The sequence below is a fragment of the Abramis brama genome (assembly GCF_963993115.1).
Source record: "Abramis brama genome assembly, chromosome: 8".
NCBI lineage: Eukaryota > Metazoa > Chordata > Actinopteri > Cypriniformes > Leuciscidae > Abramis > Abramis brama.
The window spans coordinates 32,580,069-32,605,157 of NC_139970.1; the positions used below are offsets into that span (position 1 = coordinate 32,580,069).

The 25,089-nt window shown below is 38.0% G+C and overlaps 2 protein-coding genes across 4 annotated transcripts; one reads left to right on the top strand and one right to left on the bottom strand.

Moving 5' to 3' along the window:
* The first annotated feature begins 947 nt into the window (after positions 1 to 947).
* nxpe3 (neurexophilin and PC-esterase domain family, member 3) lies at positions 948 to 14,427 on the top strand. Of its 3 annotated transcripts, none has more exons than XM_084121154.1 (6): positions 948 to 1,650; positions 7,968 to 8,126; positions 8,957 to 9,726; positions 9,874 to 9,944; positions 11,461 to 11,661; positions 12,419 to 14,427. In XM_084121154.1, exons 2-6 carry the CDS (start codon positions 8,034 to 8,036, stop codon positions 12,982 to 12,984), a joined length of 1,701 nt encoding a protein of 566 aa, XP_083977280.1. In that variant the 5' UTR covers positions 948 to 1,650; positions 7,968 to 8,033; the 3' UTR covers positions 12,985 to 14,427. The 3 variants fall into 3 exon arrangements, with proteins under 3 accessions (XP_083977280.1, XP_083977282.1, XP_083977281.1); XM_084121156.1 differs by having other exon boundaries at positions 1,157 to 1,292; XM_084121155.1 differs by having other exon boundaries at positions 1,481 to 1,646.
* On the bottom strand, positions 14,419 to 24,630 carry me3 (malic enzyme 3, NADP(+)-dependent, mitochondrial). Its single transcript, XM_084121153.1, has 15 exons — positions 24,444 to 24,630; positions 23,549 to 23,733; positions 22,748 to 22,881; positions 22,471 to 22,620; positions 22,229 to 22,304; positions 21,998 to 22,159; positions 21,321 to 21,424; positions 20,941 to 21,050; positions 20,699 to 20,796; positions 18,655 to 18,768; positions 18,348 to 18,453; positions 17,940 to 18,082; positions 17,639 to 17,812; positions 17,418 to 17,516; positions 14,419 to 16,453 (listed from the first exon to the last, which is right to left on the bottom strand). The coding sequence occupies exons 2-15, from the start codon at positions 23,726 to 23,728 to the stop codon at positions 16,292 to 16,294; spliced, it is 1,812 nt and encodes a 603-aa protein (XP_083977279.1). The 5' UTR covers positions 23,729 to 23,733; positions 24,444 to 24,630; the 3' UTR covers positions 14,419 to 16,291.
* Positions 24,631 to 25,089: the final 459 nt, after the last annotated feature.

A 25,089-nucleotide genomic window follows, 5' to 3' on the forward strand; every position in this document is an offset into this window, starting at 1 on the left:
TGAATGAGGGTTAGGGGGCGATTTCGGATTCTTTTTCTTCTTTTTTATTGCAATAACAATAGGGGAATACAGAGTCATACAAAACACAAGATCACAATTCTGCATTTTGTATTAAAAAAAAATCAATCATACATCTAATAAATCAAGTATCCTTTTCAACAGCTGAGATGTCTTAACAGCTTTACGATTGTTCTGTATTGGAAGTCACAGAGTCGTAAAAAAAACTTTAAGTCAGTGGAAAATAGTCTACCATTTGGTACAGTTAACATACATTTTGCTGGCTATTTCCCAAATAAAATTAAATTTTTAGTTATATTATCCATTTCCAATAAATTAACCGACATCACAATCCATAAACAAGACCATTATATCAGTTATAGTGATACATTTGTAAAACACCTCAAAAATAAACAGAGAAACTTTGGACCAAAATAATTTGGTATAATTACAACTAAAAAATAAATGCACAATTGTTTCTGTTTCCTCTTTACAAAAACAGGAAACACTGTTTTTGTAAAGAGGAAACATAAACAATTGTACATTTATTTTTTAGTTGTAATTATACCAAATTGGAGAAATCCCTTCTTTAAACTTACTGATAAAATAATCACATGGATACTATCTGTTTATTATTTTAAAGTGAGTTTCTTTTACTCTATTAGGAATTACATATTTATTAATATGTGACCACAGATTCTGAAAAAAGGTAGGCCTAATGAAAATCCTGTTTCCATTTTACCAATGCCTTAGGTGAAACATTTTCTTCTTTACGATTTGCCTAATATAGGCTAATTATTATTATTATTATTATCCCTAATAGAAAGGATTATACATATTTTCAATTTTGATAAGGTGAAGTAGTTCTAAATATTGCGATTTCGGATTCAGCCAGCAATGTCTGGATTGGCGCCTAGTATGAATGTCATCAAGGTGACGTCAGCGCATTCGACCAATCAGAGACATCTATAGAGGCAATGGTTCCTCACTGCAGTGCAGAACATTAACATTATCATTAAATAAATATTGTTTTCATTGAAACTACATTCTTTATAATTACCGAACAACACTTTATTGTTTTTGGTCTTGGTCAGTAAAGTAAAATAAAAATAAATCCCACCACCAGCAGTTCATCTGTGGATTGGCGCATGCACAATTGCGAAACAAAACGACGAATTTGGGATTAAATTGCAAACATGTCACATTTGGATTGCTGTCCAATCAAACCGGGAAGTTTTAATACGGATCAGCCTCAATGACGTATGCAGTCGACAAATGCGACCTCAGTCATGGAGGTAAAACATTATGAACGTCCTTTGATGCAACGTAAAAAATGTAAAATGATTTCTCATTATTTCCTATTGAAGCGCAAAATGTGACCACACGAAATCATATTACTATTATCTGTTTCCCGTTTTTTCCTGTTTACAACTGGGGCGGAAACGATGATGCGATGCGTGATTTGTGTTAGCAAACGCTTCTCGAGTCTCGATGCGCAGCCACTTCTGGTTGTCCTCTGATCTAGTCTGCTTCAGTGACTCGGTTATTTCTTTAATTTTTGACTGACTGTTGGTCATTATGTTGTGTTCATAATGGATAAAACAAAGCAGTCAGCATCAGCAGCACGTCAGGACTGGAGCATCAGTAAAGTAGGTGAGTTAATGATTGATGCTACATTCGTTCACAGCCTTGAGAATGTGCAGTTACATGAATTCCCAATCTTTACGTCATTGTATGTATGTTTTAACATCCCCGGCATCTAAACAGCATCCACTCATGCACCGAAATAGTTGTTTTGATATTCGGCGTTTCAGACTCTAAAACCTAACTTGTGTGGAAAAAATGGGTTTGTTTTGCAATTCCCTAGAATGTTTATGCATACATTTTCTGTAAAATTGTACTGTTCTCTGTACCATTGCAAAAGTATTTTATTTTCATATTTGGAGAAAAAAAGGAGAAATGAGTTGAAATTGAATGCTATTAATAAGTAAATAAAACATTAGTATGTAGCCTGCAAATAGTTCCGTTAAGTAAACATTGTGTTAAAAGTTAAAGTGAAAATAGTCATGAAATGAAAAGCAAAGAAACAGTACATTTGACATCCCTGCATTCCAAATATAGTTTGAAAGTAATAGATTGTATAAAAATTTAATTAATGATTTAAGTAATATTTTCTGTGCTTTACTAGACAATTTTGAAGTAGAAGTAGTCAGTTTTGATTTATTTATAAATCTTTATAACTATTGCTAAAAATAGGACAAAAACTTGAGATTTAGGCCACAGCCGAGACAGTCTCCCACGTTGGCGTCACGGGAGGGAGACGACCGGAGACGACAATGATGTGGTGGGAGCCCGAAGAGCCGATGCAGCGACCGGACTCCGATGACCTAGGCGGCCGCGCCAGAGCCGAAGTGACAACCCACCGAGATGGCAGCAGGAATCCAGAGGGCTGAGGTTGAGTTGGAATGACCGAGGGCAGAGGCGGAGCCTGAGGAAGGGCAGAGCTAGCTGAAGGAGTGGAGGGCTGGAGAGCAGCAGGCGGCCCGCAAGTCTGCAGCGAAGCATGGTGATGTTCGACCCAGGTGAAGCCGACGTTCCGAGGGAGCCCGGCGAGGCCGAAAAATCCAATGGTCACTGCTGACATTGAGGAAGGAGCACAGGAGCCAGGGCGACAGGTCGAGGAGCTCCCCACATCCAGGCATAGATGGCTCCCAGCAGGCCCGATGTGTTGCCACTCCACTGAAAGGAGGCAGAGGTGTTGCTGAGGGAGGTTGCGATGACTGGGTGGCAGGAGTGGCTGGGGACTTAAGACATGCACAGATAATGATGAAACAAAGTCATTAGAGGTGGTGGAGGGAGGCTGGCGGACCAGGACAGAACAGACAGATTCATGTGGAAGCAATGGGGGCAGGGTATCATCCTCTCGAAAGACACCGAGTTCCAGTGCAGTGGGCAGGGCTCACTTCTATCCCCTCAAACACCACTAGCACTCCCTTGGCGATTAATAAAGCAGCCGGCTCACACACCTGGTCAGACATGCGTTACTCGGGCTCCGTGGCAGTGTTTCGCTGACTCTAACGTCATGGTGGAGATGCTCTCGCTGCCGACGGTGAGCGGTGATTTGCAGGCCGCCAGGACCCATTCCACGAAGTCGATGAAGCGAGCTCTAGGACCTTCCCTGGACAGTTGCGCTCTGGCGGCAGTGTTCAGGCCTGCAAGCAGGAAGGAACAGAGGCAGTTGTCCAGGTACGATGTTAAATAGGAGAGGTTAAGGTTCTCTTCCAAGTGTTCCTCGAGGGACTATCCCCCTGCTCAAGGGAGTGCAGGGAGGTCCAAACATAAAAAACAAAACCAAACTACAAAAAACACACCGCTACAATCTTATCTTGGCCAGGTCTTCTGTCACAACTTGGCTGTATATAGATGCACAAAGATGACGGAATCAAAAACAAAAGTCTTTAATAAGACTTGCCATCCTAGTCATTATTTTCTTTTGTGTTATGTGGTGATGATGTTTTGAATTTCACTGCTTTATTTTTTATTTATCATTTTCCTATATACATTAGGGTACCACTCAATTTTTTTTTTCTTTCTATTTTTCATCCTCTCACCCCCCAAATGTGTTAGTAATGTGAAAAGAAAAAAGCTGACAAAATTTGGATGTATTCTAATGATTATTACTGGTAGCTCAACGCGGACAAAGTTTTACAATATGCGGCAGTTTCCAATACTATCATGTAATATTAACTTTGACATCACAAATCAGAATATTGCAAAAATCCTCAAAAAGTAGACTAAACTGTTACTTCAGCAGTTAATAATCAACAGTACAGCACAATCAGTTGAACACAAACGATGTCAAATAGTGACCAAAATGTCAGCAAGTAATGTCTGCAGATGTGGATGTTGCGGCAGCAACCACTTCCCTAACTGCTGTAAAGGTGGACTTGTTAGGATTTGGAAAGTCATGGCGGTGTTTCTCCACGACTTGCAATAGAAACTGCTTCTGTTCCTCTTGATTCGTAATTGAATGCCTGAATCATGGCCACTCCTCACTCGGCTGCATCGTTGACAACTTTCAAGCTTCTCACTTTCCGTTGGCCATCAATGTAGTCGTTGTCACTGTCCCATGTATCTGGACTGTTGGTCAGGAAATGTTGTGGAATTTTCAATGCTGTGAAAAGCGATACAAAGTCAGACAGCTGCTTTTGAGGTAGTGTGCTGTTGAACGCAATGCATCGAGGATGATCTGTTGTCTTGTTGTCGAGCGCTGTAACCATGGCTGACTTCAGCTCAGCTGACACTGCAGAGTCGAAGAACGCTAAACCCTTCAGGATTTCACTTAGGTACCATATATGTCCAGAGAATGACTTCATTGCAGCTTTAGCAACAGCTTTGTGAGTTTCCTTGTAGCTCTCCAACTCACAGAGTAGCTGCAGATCATTTTGTGGAGCAGACGAAGCACATGCACATGTAAACCAGGCCTTCAAATAGATCTTCAGTACGAAAGTGTTGAAGTGGCCAAGAGATGACAGTTTGCGTGCAGTCAATCGGAATTGGGAGCGAAACAGGAAAATCTTCAGACTGTATATCAGCTTTGCCATCCACCGAGCTCGATGAAAAGCTCCAGGTGCCTGAATGTGTACGTTCGCACTGCACTCTGCTCGAGTAGTAGAAGCGATAACTGCAGAAGCTGCAGGCTGAAACCCTGTTAGTTGCTGCCGAATGAAGTGAATGAGGTCATCCCAAACTGGATTGAGAGCCGACGCGATGGAGTCTACATCCAGTCCACTTTTGTAGCTAGACTGGTCAATTGAACCCCAATATTCACCAAATCTCTGGAACAACTTTATGTTTGGTCCACTAGATGGTCCCATCAGTGTAGCAAAAACCTTTGCCATTATTAGTTTCGTGATGTGATGCTTGCATGCTAAGCTGATGAGATCCCTTCCAAGCTTTTCTTCCAAAAGTACACAGGAACCGGCATGAAGTCCTGTCTTGCTGGCTGTTGTGTCAATTGTGGAAAAGATTAGATTACAAATTGACCATAATGGTAAGAACCCTTATTATTACTCAGTCAATTGTGCACAATATAGCAAATAAATTAAATTAACAATGCAATAATCATCTTCCGTTCTCTTCTCAATGAATAAGATGATGCACAAAGTTAACTGTACTACTGACTAATGAGCTAAAGTGATAAATAGCCGAACAGTCTAACACAACAATATTATTATAATTGGTGATTGATGAGAGATGACAGATGACATGTTATTCATTCCAAAGAATATCTCAATTCTAAAATCATAAAATAATTTAAACATGAACACCACAGTTAAATGAAAAAAATAACAATACTCACCCTCAAGGATTCATTTACTTTGGTGAACAAAACTGGAAATAAAATGAAATAAAATGGATTTTTTTTTACAATAAATGTAGCTATTACATATGCAACATTTGAGCTCATTGAGCTACCAGTAAATAAAAATATATCTGAATGAAACTTGGCACTGCTACTATGCATCATAAAAGGAACAAAATGAGGGGGTTTTACATTTTAACACATTAACATTTAAAAAAAAAAATTGTGTTGATGCGCTCAACTTTGAAATCCACAACATGTTTTACGTGATCCTTATGTTATGAAGAGGAGCGATTTTTCTACTTAATTGAAATGCTTGCCTTGCCTTGCCTGCCATCGAGGTGGTAGATATAGAGAATGTGAAGCTGAGGTCTGGTTTTATATCACGCTGCCTTTCTGCTAGTGAGCTTAGGGCAGTATTTTGACTTTCTGTCGTGATTGTGAAAATTCGTGCTGAATGGAGAATTGCCATAGGAACTCACATCATCATTCAGGGAGAAAACTGGGCAATGTAATACGCTTTTTTTGCATTTTCTACATGTAAAAACACTTAGGGAGGTGACGGGAAGATGCCGGATCTAATAATAATGTCAGTGATTAAACCCACTGCATATCACTCAATAAAATAATCAATTTAGCCTATACGTGTTTTATTTTTTTTATTTTAAGTTTTGTATTTTGTTTGGTTTAATAATTAACATTACATTTGCGAGTATGACTCTCACTCGGCTTGTGAATTAGCAGAACTTGCACGCAACCACTTCAAAACCGTTTACAAAGCTTCAATGGATGTGATTTTGGTTGTCATTTGTTGAAATAAATACAAAAAATACAGTGTGTCGGCGTCTGTCAACTGAACGTGACCCTCTTCGTGGCCATATGGGAAAGTGAATATTTACAAAGACAACAATACAACTTCACTTAGCCTACATTTCACCTTTCCAAAAAAAGAAATGGATCAACTTCTGTCAACTTGTTGAACAAATTTTTTTATTTGGACCTTTCTACCATATGATGGCTGAAGCTTAAGAAAATTAACCATGGTTTTATTATGGTGTGTAGCAGTGGCACCTATGCACGTTGGATGGGTTTATACAAGCGCATTCGCTCTCTAGACAGGGTGTTATCTTCTCCGTTGCTTAATCTCGTGACACATGGCAACACAGCTAAAAGTTTCCTATGACCATCTACTGAAAGTAGTGGATGCATTCATAACAGGGGCGGAGCTACGAGTGGGCCGATTTGACAGTTTGCCCACCCAGTCAGATCCAGGGAAATACATTTTTTTTTAATATATATATATTTCAAAATTGTATTATATATATATATATATATATATATATATATATATATATATATATATAAAATACAATTTTCTGACGTTAAACTTATTTTTCAATAAGTATTGTAAATGTGATTTGTTTTTTAATACATTAAACATTAAAATGGAGACTTTTGTGTTTGAAAAGAGAACTAACAGATTGGCTAATTAGTTAATTACAATATCAACATCTTCAATTCAAAACCCAGCCGACTCTGACTTGTTTAACGTTAGAACAAACATCAGCCACACAAGGTAAAGCTATGGGTTTTTAGTCTGGCCCACTGTCCACTTATGCAATATATAAAAGTAAAATGAGTATTCAATGCGATAAAATAGCTTATTTTCCCTGCAAACGATACCATGAAGAATGTGAATATTTAACTAAATCAAAAGGTAAGCAGGTGTCCATATTCATTTCAGTTTCAGCTGACGCAAAACACCATTAAAGGCGACAACTTTTAAAGTAAAAAATTATAAAATTTACGCGATAAAAGCTCCTTGTGGTTTGATCGATTTGAGCAACAATAAACGACGCAAAACAGGCATTTTGAGTTTGTGACAGTACTATGTAGAAAATTTCTTACTGCCCTCCATCTGCTTTTCGCGCCACAGCGTGACGTCATGTGCAAGCAGCCAACAGACACTTCTCGCACGCTTTCACGCCACAGACGCATCCGTTTCTCACGCAGAGAAAAACCGCGAAGCAAAGAGGACACCTACAGACAAGAAAGAGCAGGTTAATTTATAATTTTGATATGAAACAAATTCGCAGTTCTCAGATTCTGTCAATTTTATTACGAAATTCAAACACCGTTTGGCGCTTATTAATGTGACGTAACCGACGTGACAGATCTCTGTAGCGCCTCATTTTAAGCGACACATGAACCGATCATTAACGTTACTCTTTACTAAGTTACTAACTTAGTTAACGTTAATACTTAATGAGCACGTATGAAAAATAGGTAACAAAAAAACAACAACCTTGCATCAAAATACGTGTATTGTGATTGTCATAACATTTGGTAACTTGACAGAGTTTAGTGACATGTTACAGTATTTACATGGTACAATGACTGGTACGTTAGGCTAACGTTACACATATTTCACTATTTCAATTCAATTCTTGTGATTTGATTCCAATCGTGATTCAATATCGATTCATTTGGATAAATATTAGGTACAGTAAATATACATGTTAATTTTTCTTCATCAGGGCCATAAGCCCCCAAAGAACCTCCCCCTGCTGCTTACATGCTATTTTGGTTTGTCTTATTTGCTTAGCATGCAAAAATGGCCAGCCATGACCCACTCTAGTGTCGGACAGAAGGATGACAGAGAGAGGAAACCATGGAGAAATACCTTCCCAAATATGTTCCGGTCTTTACTCTGCTGGCACTGTCAGGACTTCTATTCCTGCTGTGGAATATCACCTCGTTGGAAGTAAGTGGAAGCCTCATCTTGTGTTATATTTTGTTATAATGGTTTATAAGTACACTACAGTATATTGATCAGATTCTGGCCGCTTACATAAACCTCTAAAACTAGTCTTACAAGTTAGACATCAATTTCTTTTCTTTAAGATGGTTAATTTTTTTTAAATCAGTAACATAACGGTGTAGATTGGCCTAATTTGATACAGAAAAGTAAGACCGACTGCCCCTGACTAACTGCTAGTGGGTCATACTAGAATTCAAGACACTATCTTACCATATTGGCTATGTTTATGCAACTGGCTCAGGATTTAAAAAATAAATGAAGTTGTTAGGAAGAGGATCTAGTTCAACTATTGTCTAGTTACAGAATAACACAGTAACTATTCAGCTTATTTTGCAGTGTGGAAGCACGTAGTAGTTCATGTTTCCATTCTTTGTGTAATACTTTTTTTATCTGCTAGCTAACTACCTAGGTGCTAGAAGAAGATAATACTATAATTTAGCTCTTTGTGGTCACACAACAGGATGTACGGCAACACAATTTATGTTATTTAGTACACAGCAGTGAAGTATAAATAGATCATTCACTTATTGCCATGTTACAGTTTTGTTTGTGCAGAAACATTACTGTTAAAATAAGGTCTCCATTACTTTTAAAGGCAGGGTAAAAAGCAGGTTTTGTCGAATACATGCATTCTTTTAAATTCCCGTGATGATGCACTTATTTTCGAAGGTCAACAATAAGCCAAAACAATTTAATTTTGGCTCTAAACTCTCAAAGACTTTTCCATGCTTCTCTGTATTGAAATATCACATTGGTGATTTTGTCTCCTGCAGAGCTGGAACTGTCAGACAGCTTCTACCTTCTATCAGCTTCAAAACAGCATCCAGTCAGTCTTGAAGACCTCTGAATTTCTTCTACCTGTGGAGTTCAACTACTCATTCTGTGCCCACCTCGGCCAGGAGCCCTCCGCAGAGGAAGCCAGGGAGGAGAGCTATCTTCTCAAATCCATTGCCTGGCCAGAGCCATCAATGCTAGGGCTGCCGTTGCGTCAAAGTAGCGATCCTGCACAGAGCTATTATACTATTCAAGACCCTGGAGATCTGCAGGTTGGTGGGCAGTTTGTAGTGAAGGTACAGATGCAAAACTTTTTGGGCCAGCCCAAAAAACACGGAGGAGACTTCCTAGTAGCACGACTTCACACACCAGAGCTGGCGGCAGGTGTGGCGGGGCAGGTACTCGACCACAACAATGGAAACTACACTGTATTTTTCCCACTGCTTTGGGCAGGCGTTGTGCAGGTGGAACTGACCATGATTCACTCCAGCGAGGCCGTGATGATCCTCAGGCGACTGAGAGAGGAGCAATCGGATCGAGTGTTCTTCAAGAGCCTCTTCCGCTCAGGGTACCTCTCTGAGACCACTTTGTGTAATTTGTGCCTGCCACTCAAACAGCAGCCGCTTTGCAACTACACAGACCCACAGACCGGAGAACCCTGGTTCTGTTATAAGCCCAAGATGTTGGACTGTGATACACGGATCAACCACTCAAAAGGGGGGTATAAGAAACACCTTCTCACTGTTTACGAGTCACAGTTCTTCCACAGGTGAGTGAGAAGTTAACTACAGCAATACTGTTTTTGTTGGCCTATGTTGCTGAGAATGCTGATATATAAATACTTCAATTTAATGATAAAAGAGCACCTTTTTTCTGCATTCTTCATGAATGACACTTCAATTTTGTTTTGATTTAGTGGAGTAAATCTCAAAATCCCAATACATTCTGCAGGGGTGGACAATGTGACTGTTCTACCTGCTTCTAAAGGTAATGATTGAAATATACATGAAATATATACACTACCATTCAAAAGTTCTGTCGGTCAGATTTTTCAAACGCATTTTGAAATAAGTCTTTTTTTTTTGTACTCAGCAAGTCTGCATTTATTTGAATCAAGAGATCAGTCAGGACCACTCTGGCAATAATTATTATTTTTTTTATTTTTTTTGTGGATTCAGTATTGTCTTTGGCAGTATGGTTCCTTATTGGGGTTCTGCATAGCAGTACATTAAATATAGCTGAACCTGTGATTAACCTCCCAAGAAAGTTAATCACAGAACACACACCCATGGAAAGTGCATAATCCAATTTGTCCTAAACATGAGACATGCTTTTACGGTGGCACATTGCTGCCACAGACATATTATTTTTAATTTTCAATTATGTCGTAATTATGTCATTTTAACGTCATCTTTTCAAGAAATAACGAGATGTTATGTCGTTTTAACAACATCTTTTCTTGCAATAATGAGATGTTATGTTGTTAAAACTTAATTTTTCTTGTTAAAATGACATATTTTCTCGTAATAAGGACATATGTTGTATAGTGACGTGAAATATGCCTTTATTCACATTAGAGGATTTATATCAGTCGCATTTTATTACATTAAAAAACAATGTAAAAAATCCTGGTAAAAAGTAAATGTTTACAAACAATATCAACATGTATTTTACATATCCACAACAAGTCCTTTCAATTTAACGGTATTCAATGCAAAACAAGAATGAAAAATGTAAGTGTAAAATATACATAAATTATAGTGCCATTCATTAGCCTACAAACAATATTTATTTTAAAGCCTAAATGAATTTAGGCTAGCCTTTTTAAACTGAACTGAAACCGGCACTGGGCTCCTCTCTCATTTGGCATATATATATATATATATACACTTTAGGTTGTGGAATCATGGTATTTGGAGAAGGTGGAACAGCTGATAGTCTGCCTACATGGCCTAAAACTTGAGCTTGATTAATAACAGTAATTTTGTGAAATATTAGTACAATTTGAAATTACTGTTTTTTTATTTTAATACATTTTAAAAAGTAGTTTATTCCTGTGATGGCAAAGCTGAATTTTTGCAGCCATTACTTCAGTCTTCTCTTCAGAAATCATTGTAATATGCTGTTTTGTTACTCAAGAAACTTCAAACACTCGCAACAAGCAATCGAATGCAGCAAAAGTAGGTGTTTATTTAGACAAAAGAGTTCATTGAGGGAAAGTAACTAAAAACCTTTGGGAGGGAGACAGGCCAAAATAACAAACAGAAAACCTCTAGCTCTGGTTATACATCTTTCCTATATCAAAACAAAAAGCAAAATAAACGACATGTCCCTGCTATTTTGTAAACAGGAGAAAATTGGATTGTAATTGTTGATTCTGAGTTCTCATCTTCTTTTTTTTCTTTTTTTTTTTTTTTTTGCTCAGTTTGGAATAAATCAACATTTCCTCATTGTCACTTCTTTCTTTCCTTTATTAAACCTTAATATTTCTGTTTCCTTCCAGTACGAACCAAAGGGAAGCACCTTAAATTCACTCCTTCCGGTTACTACTACCAGGGATCATGGAAGCCGTTGAGTGGTGTCGCCATGCGTCAGTTTAATGGTTCTTCAGTCATAACCCAGTGTCTTAGAGGGAAAATGGTGTACATGTATGGAGACTCCACTGTGCGACAGTGGTACGAGTATCTCATTGCCCATGTTCCAGGTCTGTAATATTTTTGGAAATCTTTTTAAAGGTGATTTTTGTGGTTTTGATCACATCTTCAGATTTTCTTTAGCCAATCCAATGTCAACAAACCAGAGCACACAAAAATGATTGGTTGTCAGTGATGCAAATTTTTCACACCTTTCGGCAGAAAGTTTTGGATACAAAATAGGTCATTTGTGTAGATCTGTACATGCCAAACGCTGTGAGTTTGGGTTGCCTATAATGTGCATTTAAAAAACGTAATATACAACCATCTTTCCAAATCTGTAATGACAATCATTTATAAATCTATTTTCAACAAAAAAGAAGCTTTAAGGTTTTCTTGTGTTTTATAGTAAAATAAAAGCTCTCTATGGTTTAAGTTTGAAAGCAAAGAAATTAAGACAGCCATGAATAATAGTGTTAGCATTTCTGTTATTCTGTAAAATACCTGTAATCCTGTAAAATATAAATATTTTAATAATAATATTACTATTATCATATTTTTATTTTATTCATAATAAATAAAAAATATTTTATTATTATTATTATAGTATAGACACATTGAATAGGTTCCATTAAAAACAACAGTGTAAATGTTTCCTGAGACAACTGAAGTAGAGAGATTTGTTGTTTGTGGTCTGTGGTGAGTTTTTCCATATATCCTCATCCTAAAGAAGTATTTTAAACATTTTCTTTTTGGGTGGGCATCAATTCTTTTTCTTTTCCTGATTCATATCTACATCTCACCCTCTTTTTTCCCTCAACATTTTAGAGCTTAAAGAATTCAACTTTCATAGCCCGAAGAATGTTGGCCCGTACATGGCAATCGACAGCAACCACAACATACTGTTGAGATACCGCTGCCACGGGCCGCCGATCCGCTTCACGTCCGTGTTCTCGGCTGAGATGCACTATATCTCAAATGAGCTGGACGGCTTACGAGGGGGCTCGGACACGGTGGTCGTGATTAGCATCTGGTCACATTTCAGCACTTTCCCAGTGCAGGTTTACATACGGCGCCTGCGCCACATCCGCAGGGCGGTGATCCGACTGCTGAACCGAGAACCAGCGACTTCGGTCCTGATCCGCACAGCCAATCTCCAGAAACTGGACCCGGAGTCCAGCATGTTCAACAGCGACTGGTACTCTCAACAGCTTGACGCAGTGCTCCGAGCCATGTTTAAAGGTCTGAACGTCCAGCTGGTGGATGCCTGGGAGATGACACTGGCCCACCACCACCCTCATCAGCTACACCCTCCACCTGACATTATATCAAACATGCTTAACTTTGTCCTTTCCCACATCTGTCCAGTAAGGAAAAAGAGAAGGCATGGCTAATGCAAGGCTAAACTTCTCTAGCAGTATTTGAGGAATATTTATTTTAAGTTGTATTTTTAGCCTTTTTAGAGAGGGGAACAGGATCGGCGCTGGGAATTGAACTCAGGTCACTAGATGTGCAGTTGCACTATATGTCGGAGCGTTGCCCATGAGGATAACGGTTCTGGCATTTGTTGGCAATCTTGAGGAACTGGTGAGCGTACTACTCTTCCAAACCTCTACGTTTGGGATCAGCCCTTTTGCTATCTGTTTGGGCTTGCAAATGTTCAGAATAATTTTGTTGATTAGACATACAAAAGCAAACAGTTAATGTAGCCCTTTATACTTTAATGGCAATATTCGGAGGTATGCAGAATCCGTTTTTAAAAATTAAGAATTAAAATATTTATTTATAAATCAGTTTGTAAATAACATTTATTGAAATGAGTTGACAATTACAGAAGGTATATAAGAGTATTCTAAACTATAAGTGCAAGAACATCTGTTTTTGTGCCTTGGTAAACTGTGATTGCATTAGTTGGTCATAATCTGTCTGTCCAGCTGACATAAATGCCATACGTCACGTGATTTTTGTATTTGACACAAACTATGAAGAGCATGCAGAGATACAGTAGTCAACGTTTGAAGTGGATCAAAACCTTTCATCAAAATTATACATGAATTTTGAACAATACCCGTTCTTGTCTTAGGACAACTTTGATGAACTTTTTCGACCCACTTCAAATGTTAACTACTGTATAAATGAAATTATACTTTGACGCCTATCTAAGTGTACATTTAACCATAATTATTGGCTTTAATATTTATTTTGCCCGTCATGCCTTTGATAAACATTAATATAATTTCTCCCAATTTGCATTTACCTCTGAATGATCCAAAAATGTATATAGTTATATCATGTTGTACGTCTGTTGTATTTTTAAGTATTCATTTTTTTTTTTTTTTTTTTTTTTTTGGAAGAGTTGTTTACAGTCAGTTAATGTGCCTTATTTAACACTTCCCTTTTTTGTGTTCATTTGTCCCATTCCATTCCATTTTTTATGTTATTTACAGCTGAAAAAATATTCCACTCTGAGCCTACTATGGTGGTACTACACCCTTTAGGGTGACATAACATGACAAGTTAGCATGAAAAAGAAGTTCTTATAATCTTTTCTTCCCTATTGTGATATATAAGTGAAATAGCATCACTATTGAGAAAAATAAATGTAGGGCAGGACTTTATTTTGTCCTTCTGGAATTGATTGAATTATTTGCTATTGCTGCGATCTCATGTGAGAGACAGGTTATTTTCCCACCATCTCACTGGTGAACACATCATCAGAGCAGAGATGCCGTTGCAAGAGAGAGAAAATTATTTTGATTAAGGATTGAAGCTCTTAACATTCCTCATCCATCATCTAGTGTTGCTCATGACTAAACAAAATAAATTCCTGAAGCATCCATTGTGTTTTTGTCTAAAAATCTGTTGAATAATCTTTGGAACTGCAGATTAGTAATTATTTTAACTAGTTAAAAATTATAAGTGTGTTTGAGTATATTTACTCGTGTAGAAGCTAATCTCCCATCGTGGACTGTTCTTTATAAAAATTGTTTTAATGGATGCCAATCCATCAAGGAAACATAAGGGTTAACCCTAACTGAAACTGAGCATAGAGGAAGTTTGAGAAATGGGAAAAAAATGTAACTGGCTTTTTAGTCCAGTCATTTTAAGCCAAAATGGGGGTCGACCTTGAACAAATTGCAACAGAAGCAAACTCAACTGATTTTGTATCCTCAATATGTCAACTCAAAATCAACTCAGTAATTTTCATGGTGATATCTAAAGGTTAAATTTTTTACCCTATTCACGTGAGAAAAAGAATGAATAGGCGTATGAATAGGATATATTTGGGTCTTTTTCGAAACTTTCCCCTAATGGGATTCTTCGGGACTTTTTTTTTCCTTACTCAGGACATATTGAGGATACAAAATCAGTTGAGTTTGCTTCTGTTGCAATTTGTTCAACCTTTTTTCATAAAATGACTGGACTATTTTGAGAAGTGAGAGTTGTACATGTGGATAAGAAGTCTAAATTGAGAGGCTGCTCACTGCAGAGCCATGGGTGGAGTGTGAAGTCCAGCTCCCCCTCTCTGAATGTAATTTGGGCCTAATGGGTGGAGCCAGAATATCAAACCATCAAGTGGTGCTCACTGCAGTCAAATGATGTCCAGCTTCTCCTCTCTGGACATCTAGCGAAGAGGAGCTAGATGTAAGCTCCACCCATTTGCTCTACAGTGATTATTTGTCCATCCATTTGCTCCACACCCCAACCCTACCCATAACTCTAACCCTCAACCCATTAGACGTCCAGAGAGGTGAAGCTGGACATCAGTCCAAAGCCTAGGACCAAGACGTCAGCTCAATCTCATAAACTAAACCCATTTGGTTTTTTTTATTTGTTTATTTAAAAGTCACTGTTCCTTTAAAATCTTGAATTTCTTAAAATATAATTCCATAGTTGAGCATTACTAATAATAAGCAGAGCATATTCCAAAATGAGGAGAGACATTAAAAACAATTCCACATGCTGCAATGAACAGAGACGAATAGCTCGCTTCTCAGGTGGACACTTAAACAGATATGATCAATCTAACAACTTCCAGTATTCATTGCATGACAATTATATGTTACATGACAATTATATGTTTAAAATGAGACAAACTTTGGTGTAGACAACAGGATTAACTTGTAAAAAAAAAAAAAAAAAAAAACATTTCAATGTGCAATTCACACAGCAGCTCATTAGATGACTACTTTACCTACCTGATAAAAAATACCTTCACATACAAACATTCAACCCAGGCAGTCTGTCATTTCCCAGTGGGAGTCAAAAGTCTCTCCCTGCACTGACATTTGCATTTGCAGGAGTACTAAATAGTTGGAGCGGATAACTGTTTAGAAATAAATGAAAGAGCTGAAAGAACAATAATGAAGAACTAATATACTGGAGAGGAGGACCACTGAGAAACAAGCCTGATTAAGTGGGAAAAAGCTTGCAACTTCTTTAAACAGAGCTGCATTTCTTCCCTTTGAACTGAGCCACTGATCTAAAGACATTCTGAGCTTGAATGAACACTGCATTCTTTTATCTCTTTTACCCCACAGCAGATACAGCTCATCTCGTGCCAAATCAGTGGGAACAGCTAGTGTTTTAGGATTGGGTGGACTGGAGCTGGAGTGTATATCGTCATGATTATGAACTGAGAAAAAAGGTATGTGACTGATATAAGTATATCCCTTTTATAGAGGATGATGGTCAAATAATCTACACGTTCTGAACCTTCATGGCATCCTTGGGCCAGCTGTATGAATCCAGAATGAAGGAGTCATAGTCAGCGTTGTAGACATGGGATAAAACAAAGGCCTCTTTATCTTTGGGTTCAGGGTACGAAGAGGCAATGCCCTGCTTGTAGGCATAGTCCACAATCTAAAGAAAAAAAAGAGTGAGTGAACAAAATTATTGCTTTATTGCAGAGTACAGTGACAGACTTGCTCAGTTTTGCAAGTTAATTAAAACTTATGCAAAGACAAAATTAATCTATTTGTGATAACTTTGATGCATGCTAGTGTATTATATTATTGTGTGTGTGATCATAAATTTTTGATTTTGCACCGATTTCAGCTCACTGGCATTAGTGCTAACATCTGAAAAAGCTTATCAAGGCTGCATTTATTTGGATAAAAATACAGTAAACGCAGTAATATTGTAAAATATTACTACAATTTAAAATAGCTTTTTAAATATATATTTTAAAATATAATTTATTCCTGTGATGGTAAAGCTGAATTTTCAGCAGCCATCACTCCAGTCTTCAGTGTCACATGATCCCTCAGAAATCATTCTGCTGATTTTATCAATGTTTAAAATAGTTGGGCTGCTTAATATTTTGTGGATACATTTTTTTTTCAGGATTCTCTGGTGAATAAAAAGTATTTCACTGAAATCTTTTGTAACATTAGTAATACCACTTTTGAATCCTTGCCGAGTAAAAGTAATTTAGTTTTACTGACCTTAAACTTTTAAACAGTAGTGTACTTTGCTATATTAATAAATCTATTAAATTTAGCAAGATCTCATTCCATATTTCTTATGGGTGCCAAAATCAATCTCTGAATTGAACAACAACCTTTGTTCTGTGTGCTAATACATTTTTAATTTTGTTTACTAGCACTAGTGCTAACATCTAAAAAAGTAACTGTACAGCACCGATTTACTGTGAAATCTGTCCCGACAGCTCTTACAACCTACTTTGCTATATTAATAAATCTCTTAATTTAGCATGGTCTCATTCCATATTTGTTATGGGTGCCGAAATGTAGAGTTGGCTAATGAGACCTGTTCTTGAAGTATTCATCATCATCATCATCTGCATATGGGAACACTTACTGACCTTAACAGCAATTTTGAAGGACACTTCTCGGATGGTATTCAGAGGAGGGTACAGTCTACCCTCAGCCAGATGCTCCTCAGTAACCATGTCAGATATCGCCTAAAAGATAAATCAAATCCTTCATTTTAGCTTTCACATTGAATAAATTTGAAAATCAATGCGTTTTGTACTGAAGCACAAATTCACGTTTACTATTGTTGCATCTCTTCATGTGCATTTACCTCTGCTGTAGTAAGGAAAATGTCATCTGAGATGTGGCGAACACCACAGGCAATGACTCCCAATGCGACTCCAGGGAACACATAAGCATTGTTTCCCTGGCCAGGGATGAAGCTGCGCCCATCTGCCAAAGTGACCTTTTTAAAGGGGCTTCCGCTGGCAAATATGCCCCTTCCCTGTGACACACACACACACATGCCATTAAAGCATTTGGTCTGACTGCTATTTGGGATGCTATAATAAGAGACCATTAGTTAACATCCCTCTCACCAGTTTTATTCATTTGATTTCAGAGAAGATTACCTCAGTAAGCGTGTAACACTGCTCTGCTGTGCATTCAGCTTTGCTTGTGGGATTGCTGAGGGCAAAAATAATTGGACGTTCGTTGTAAGTAGCCATGTTCTTGATGATCTTCTCAGTGAAAGCACCAGTTATAGCAGCCACACCTGTAGATAGATGGGATTACAAACAACAAACTTGACATTTTCAAACAGTAAAAGTATTATGCATTTAGCATTATAAACAGAAATACATTCGACTTTTGTAAAAATATAAACGTTTATGCCCCCTAATGGCTTCAATATGCCATTGCAATTATTATAGTATAAATAAAAACTATTAAGATTCGCCAAGCACCATTATAAGTGTCACCACATGAGACAAATAATACTAAAATAACACTGGTATAGAAGAGGATCAAACACTCCTTACCAATTATAGCTGTGGGCTTAATAGTTTCCACCACTTCCTCTAGAGTCTTGATGTGCGGGTGATCATGTGCAAATTCTTCCTTCTCATGGTTCAGATGACTTCTGCCCTAAATGGCCAAATGACGCCAAATAACAGTTTTGGTATAACGTTTAATTTTGGAAGCATTCAAATGCAGTTTATTGCTGTAATTGATGCATTTGCATTTTCAATTAAGCCTACATACTTTTTCTATATTCAGATGTTGAGGAGGAGGAAAAATATAGCTTTAATGAAAGAAATGACAAGCTGGTGTGGGTTTGATTGTTACCTTGACAATTAGACCTTTAGAATCCACCATCCAAATCTTCTTGGCAGCCTCAGCATGAGATACACCTTCCTTGGCCATGGCCATTATCAGTAAGTGAGCAATGCCCAAGGCAGCCTGGTCATGTGACAAACACATCTGATCATCCTGAAATAACTATTGCAAAGGCCCGTTCATACTTCACACCAAGAAAGATAACTATAACTATATAAGCGTCCACTCCAGCGGACGATATGTTCTGTTTATTTTGTCGTTGCCGCTTTAAATGCTTGAGCTCTTAAAGCAGAATGGATTCTGATTGGCTGTCAATGTTTTTATTGTTCATCAGCTGGGAAAAAAAATTATTCTGAAAGTGACTCCAATGATATCTTTTCTCTGTGCCTTAATCGTTATAGTTGTGGTGTGGACTCTGCTAAACGATTTTTAGAACAACATCCTTATCGTTATAGTTATTGTCCTTGGTGTGAACGGGCCTTAAGCTTGTAATGGCGCGTTTCCACCGAGCGGTACGGTACGGTACGGTACGGGTCGGTACCCTTTTATTTGCGTTTCCACTGCCAAAAGTTGAGAATGGTACCAAAAAGCCGAACCGTACCGTACCACTTTTTGGGTACCCTTCCGTTGGGGTACCTAGCACAGTGGTACGGTACTAAAAGGTGGAGCTAGACTCACTGCAGGACGTTGATTGGTTGACAGAGAATCGTCACTTGCGCGTGCTACGAGGGGAATGACAACATAAGAAGCGCCATTTTTTTATATACAGTTTAATATAATATACTGTTACTGTGTCACGAAATGTAATTTTAAGAGTTTTTCAGGTGAGAATGTAGTTGTTTAAAGCTCTAATCTGTGGTTTATTTATAAAGATGATTTGTTTTTCCCCGGTTGTGAGATCCATGCGATCAGCGGGCGCTCGGCGCTCATGTTTCCCGGCTGGATGAGCCTTTCCTCGGCTAAGTTAGTTCTTCTGACGTTCGCCGATGACTCCGACGGTAGTGGTTAAACATGAGATATAATTCGTCTTGTGCAGACCTAACGGGCGATCTTTGGTCTCGTGAATATATAATTCGTTCCCTGTCAATCGTTTTGACTGAGGGCTAAGTTTAGTTTCATATTATAGGCTATTTGTATTTAACTTTACTGTTGTAATGTTAGACTAGCGCAGCATTTGGACATTTGACTGAATTGTTTGCTTTATTTCTTATTGTATAGCTTCTTGTACCTTTTACTTAAACTTTTATATTGGCTATTATTGATAAAACTGAAATTTTACAAAAAGAAATATGGTTTCTTGTCATTTTCTTATTACAAGATTATCACTGATGTTTATTGCAACATTTGTACAAATGCATATATTGCCTGTAATGTGTAATTTTTTTTATTATTTAAACGAAAAGAGGTAACGTTAGGGTTGTGTTTTAAATCGTTTTGTTATAAATAGAATAACGTATAACGTGCAGTGAATAATCAATATGCGTTGCGCATGAACCACATTTGTGTCCCTATAATGTTTAATTTATTTAAATGAAAACGAAAAGAGGCAGAGTAGTGTTTTATAACATATTTCGTTTTATTGTTGCTTAAATTTGTACATACAGAGTAACAGAGATAACCGGAGTAGCAGAGCGAGCTGAGTGACGCTTTTAAGAACGCGCTGTACCATGTGCATGTAGGAGTGAGTCGCACATGGCAAGTACAAACTTTGCGTACTTAATATTGAGAAAAGCCTAATGTCGGCGCTTGTCTTCTTGTGACAAACATGTCGAGGAGCAAGAACAAGATCTGCTGTATGTCATCCATTGTAGTTTACTATGTTCTTCTTCGCGCGAAAATTACGTCGATCGAAACACCACGCCTATCAAGTAAGGGTACTGTTGGCAGTGGAAACGCTAGCCAGATCATGGTTAACAGACCCGAACCGTACCGTACTGTACCGTACCGTACTGTACTGCTCAGTGGAAACGAGCCATAAGTGCTTTGTAATAGGTCTTGTATTTGCTATTTCTCAGTAAAATTTTGTAGCTTCTTTCAGTTGAATGCACATTACCTCTCCTGCTCCCTGAAATACGAACTTGTGGTCAGAGAGTTTATTCTTTGTGATCTTAAGAGCAGCAAGGATCCCAGCAACAGCAACCGAAGCTGTGCCTGAAAAAGGCGGAGAAAGAGATAAGTAAACAGTTTTATGGCTCTTGATAAAAGTCAAGCTCTTGATAAAAGTTTTCCATTATAAAGAATACAAATCATTATAGTAATATGTAATATATTAGATTTTACAGTGTGCATACTTACCCTGGATATCATCATTAAAGGTGCAATAACGGTTGCGGTATTTATTGAGAATACGAAAGGCATTGTTGTTCGCAAAATCCTCAAACTGAATTAGACAATTCATCCCATACCTGAAACAAAATATGGCATGTCTTTACAGTCAGCAAGTATTTCACACACATAATCTTACCCTCTAGTTAACTTGAGAACAACCTAACCGAATTGAGTCAGTGAGTTGAAAGCATGAATCAGATAATATCTGATTCATGAACAAATCATTCAAACCAGATTTGTGAACTTGATCCACTGATTCAGTGAAAATATCAGCTCAAAACAATGACTTGAACAACATGATGGTGAGTAAATCATCTTTCATTTCAGAATTTTAGTTTCAAACATACCTGTCAGTGACGGCTTGCATGAACTCATCAATGAGGTCATCGTATTCTTTGCCCCTCACTCTTTTGTGCTTTAAGCCGATGTACAAGGGATCATCCAAGAGGGTCTGAACAAAAACAAACAGAAATGGGTTAAAAGAAGACAACAGGACAACCATGTTTGTAAATCCAATGAAACCTATGAACAACAGAGTACAGTTTTACAGTATACACTACCATGTTTGGGGACAGTAAGATTTTTTTTTGACTTCTATTTGAAATAAATGCTGTTCTTTTGAACTTTCTATTCATCAAAGAATCCTGAACAACATATTACACAAAAATATTAAGCAGCACAACTGTTTTTTATCATTGATAATAATAAGAATTGTTTCTTGAGCACCAAATGAGCATATTAGAATGACTTCTGATAAATGTGACACAGAAGACTGTAATGGCTACATACAAATGGCTGCTTTAAAAAAAATCTGCGTTGCCATCACAGGAATAAAATGCATTTTAAAACAGATTAAAATAGAAAAGTGTTATTTAAATATTAATAATATTTTACAATATTACTGTTTTATTTTTGATCAAATAAATGCTACCTTTGTGCACATAAGAGACTTCAAAAACACAAAATCTTGCCGACCCCAAACCTTTTGTTTGACAGTAGTGTAATTATGCTAATCTCATTTTACCTGATTATCAGTGCCAACATCTAGCAGCACAGGCAGGCACTGCTGAGGTGGCACTCCTCCACATGCTGTATACAGAGCTAGTTTGCCCACTGGGATGCCCATTCCATAGCCACCCAGGTCTCCTAAGCCAAGGATTCGTTCTCCATCCGTCACAACTATGGCCTATTAATACACATACAATGAAACGTCCATCTACTGGCACTGAATGACACTTTATCACTCTGCACATACCTTAATGTCCTCCTCCGGCCATGAGTTCAGCATGGTGGCAATATGCCCCTTGTCATGGATGGTGATAAACAGCCCTCTAGAGGGAAAAAAAGTCAAAACCACGTGTTCCTTATATGTTCGTTTTTTCACCCCATGCAGCTAAGAAAAACTGGTTGGACTGGTCTGAGTGTTTATAAGCATTTGATTCAGAATTGGTCTGGCTAAACCAGTCGTTCCAGGTCTAGATAATGTATATACCTCACCTTGGTCTTCTGAATGCAAGGCCATACTGTTGGCAGGCCAGGCCCACAGTAGGAGTATAGACAATTGGCATGAATTCTTCAATGTCAGAGGTCAACACACGATAGAAAAGCTTCTCATTCCTGTCCTGCAGGGTCATCAGCAATATGTATCTGTAGAGTTAGAATGGTTATTTTGAGTATGAATGGGAAATGGACCAACAAAAGTATCATCACTGTGCTTTTCATTGGCATGGATCAGGCTGAGTTAATCCTGAATGTTTCAATGAAGTTTGGTTACTTGTCGAGAGGGTTACTGCGCGTCTCGTAGCTCTTCATGACACGAAGCACTTGGACATCCTGAGAGAGGAAACAGGGAGGAAGAAGGCCGTGGATTCCCAGCTGTAACCTCTCCTCCAGGGTGAACGCCATGCCCTGTTAACAGCACCATAACTTCATTAACAACATGTGACAGCTGCAAATTTAAAAGAAAAAGGCACACTCCTCCTACAGTTTGGTTGGAATACAAATTATCACCCTGCAAGTGTGTCTGCGCATGGCAAACTTCCAGCTTAGGGTAGAAGCATCACATGTTGGATCTATTTATTTCTGACCAATGGGAAGTAAGCATGGCCACCCTCCCCTGTTAGATTCTCCACTCACTGTTTACGTCTAACAGTTTCCATTTGCCATGGCTTTTAAGTTCTACACTTTTTAATCATACCCATTCCTCATCCTGTATCTCATTCTGACTTGAAAATCTTTGCAAACAGGATACAGAATGCAAAAGAAACATTTACATAGACACATTTCTATGACCCACGCAAAAGTGCTTTGCAAAACTCCTGAGTCATATCCTGAACTGATTTTAAGAAGCATTTTCAGACCATCCCCTCTTAATGCTTCATAATGCTTGTTGGTAGGGGCCAAAATCAGACTCTGCCCTTCAGATTAAAGATCTCATAATGCCACTTTCATTCTTTCTTATCTCTGGGGACTTTAGCAGTACTAAATGTTATAAAATCACATCAAAGCACCGGCTGCAGACAATCTAATGCCTGCTTTGTCACGTAGATCACGTTTGCGCCCTAAAGATGCTTACTTTGTTCAAGTGGGGGTTCCTGGTGATATCATAGCCTCGTTTTTTGGTGTAGACTGTGCCCTTGGAGTTCACACCTGTGTGACAGACCCTCACTGTCCCTACGATAGCAGGACGGAGTGACACGGGACTGGAGAAAACCTTGCACAGCGCCAGCACACTTTTGCCCGAGAGAGAGTTCATGATTCCTGCAAAATGAGAGAATTCAGGTTCAGAGAGAATTCTTTTGGAAATTTCATTATGGTATAATCATGGTTTCCAACAAAAAAACAGGGGCCAGTTGCATAAACATAGCTATGTTAAGACAGACTGTATCTTAAGAACTAGTCTGAACAACATGCAGTTAACCAAGTAATCAGTATTTTCAGATTCAAATTAGACTAATCAACCCGTTTTACTAAGGCCACCTTAGAGCTCAACAAACCAGCTTTTAGATGTTCAAGCTGGTTTTTGTAACGTTAGTTAATCATCCAACTAATGACCAGCTACTGTACCAAATTAAGATGGGTTTTCCAACAAAATGATTTTACAGTAATAACTGTCATAGCAATCATTAACTGTGGTCAATATGGTATTTTTAAAAAATATTTGTATTATTATTATTATTATAAAGGGTTGCATTGCTGAAAAGAATAAATCACTACCGCAATAGGCTAACGTTACACATTTTGGCAGGTTCAGCAACTTCGTCCTCTACCATTGTAAACAAGGCCTTTAGTAGAACACATAGCCACACAAATGCTTTATGTATTGTATTATGATCTGTAGATGTTCACCATGCTTCTTCAGTTGAACAACAGTAATGTTTGAGGCCAAATGCACATTACAGCGAGGTTCAGAATAAGCATTGGCATTGTTCTGTAAGACATTTGTTTCCAAGCAAAGCCGCGTAACTTACCTGAGAACAGCCAGTCCACCGGCACCTCTGCGTCACTAGGTTTAATTGAAACGCTGACCTCCTGCTGCTGCCTGTCTCCACTGACCAGCCTTATCTGTAGATGATGTTGGAATCAACTGATAACGATCCAGGTTTGTTTAACATTGACACTTTTGCTTCCCAACGCCTTCGCATTGGGCCCGCCCCCATTTGGACAGAAGTGGCCAATAGGATGAGGCGATGCGAATGACGGAGCTATAAACGGAAAATTTGTTGGCTTGTCTAGTCGCTCCCCCGCCCATCGTTTTGTTTGTTCAAACCTTTTTTTACAGTCTATACTTCAAACGTTTGCATATAGAATATGCAGAATAAAAAGACAAATAAACGGAATTGATTCAAACATGATCAACTGAGGTAGCACAACATTCAAACGTATGTTAAGTTGTATGGTCAATCCAAAAAAACAAAACACAAAATACTCCATAAACCGCGTATTCTCCGCAGTAATATAATTAAGCATTTTGATATTATTAACAAACAATTTAATTGACAATGAAAAGTGCAAATTTCTGCATAAATGGCATGTTGGAAAGTATTCAAAGGATCAAAAATCTCTGTTTAAAACATACAAAAGTAACTTTATTGTTTGCAGTTTACCAACAGTGTC

Coding starts and splice junctions, on each gene's coding strand:
- nxpe3 (XM_084121154.1), top strand. CDS start 8,034: ATGGAGAAATACCTTCCCAAATATGTTCCGGTCTTTACTCTGCTGGCA. Junction 8,127..8,956: donor GGAATATCACCTCGTTGGAA/GTAAGTGGAAGC, acceptor TGTCTCCTGCAG/AGCTGGAACTGTCAGACAGC. Junction 11,662..12,418: donor TCTCATTGCCCATGTTCCAG/GTCTGTAATATT, acceptor TCAACATTTTAG/AGCTTAAAGAATTCAACTTT.
- me3 (XM_084121153.1), bottom strand. CDS start 23,728: ATGAACTCTCTCTCGGGCAAAAGTGTGCTGGCGCTGTGCAAGGTTTTC. Junction 17,813..17,939: donor AGTGTTACACGCTTACTGAG/GTAATCTTCTCT, acceptor TGTGTGTCACAG/GGAAGGGGCATATTTGCCAG. Junction 16,454..17,417: donor CCTTCAAAATTGCTGTTAAG/GTCAGTAAGTGT, acceptor TTTTTTCTTTAG/ATTGTGGACTATGCCTACAA.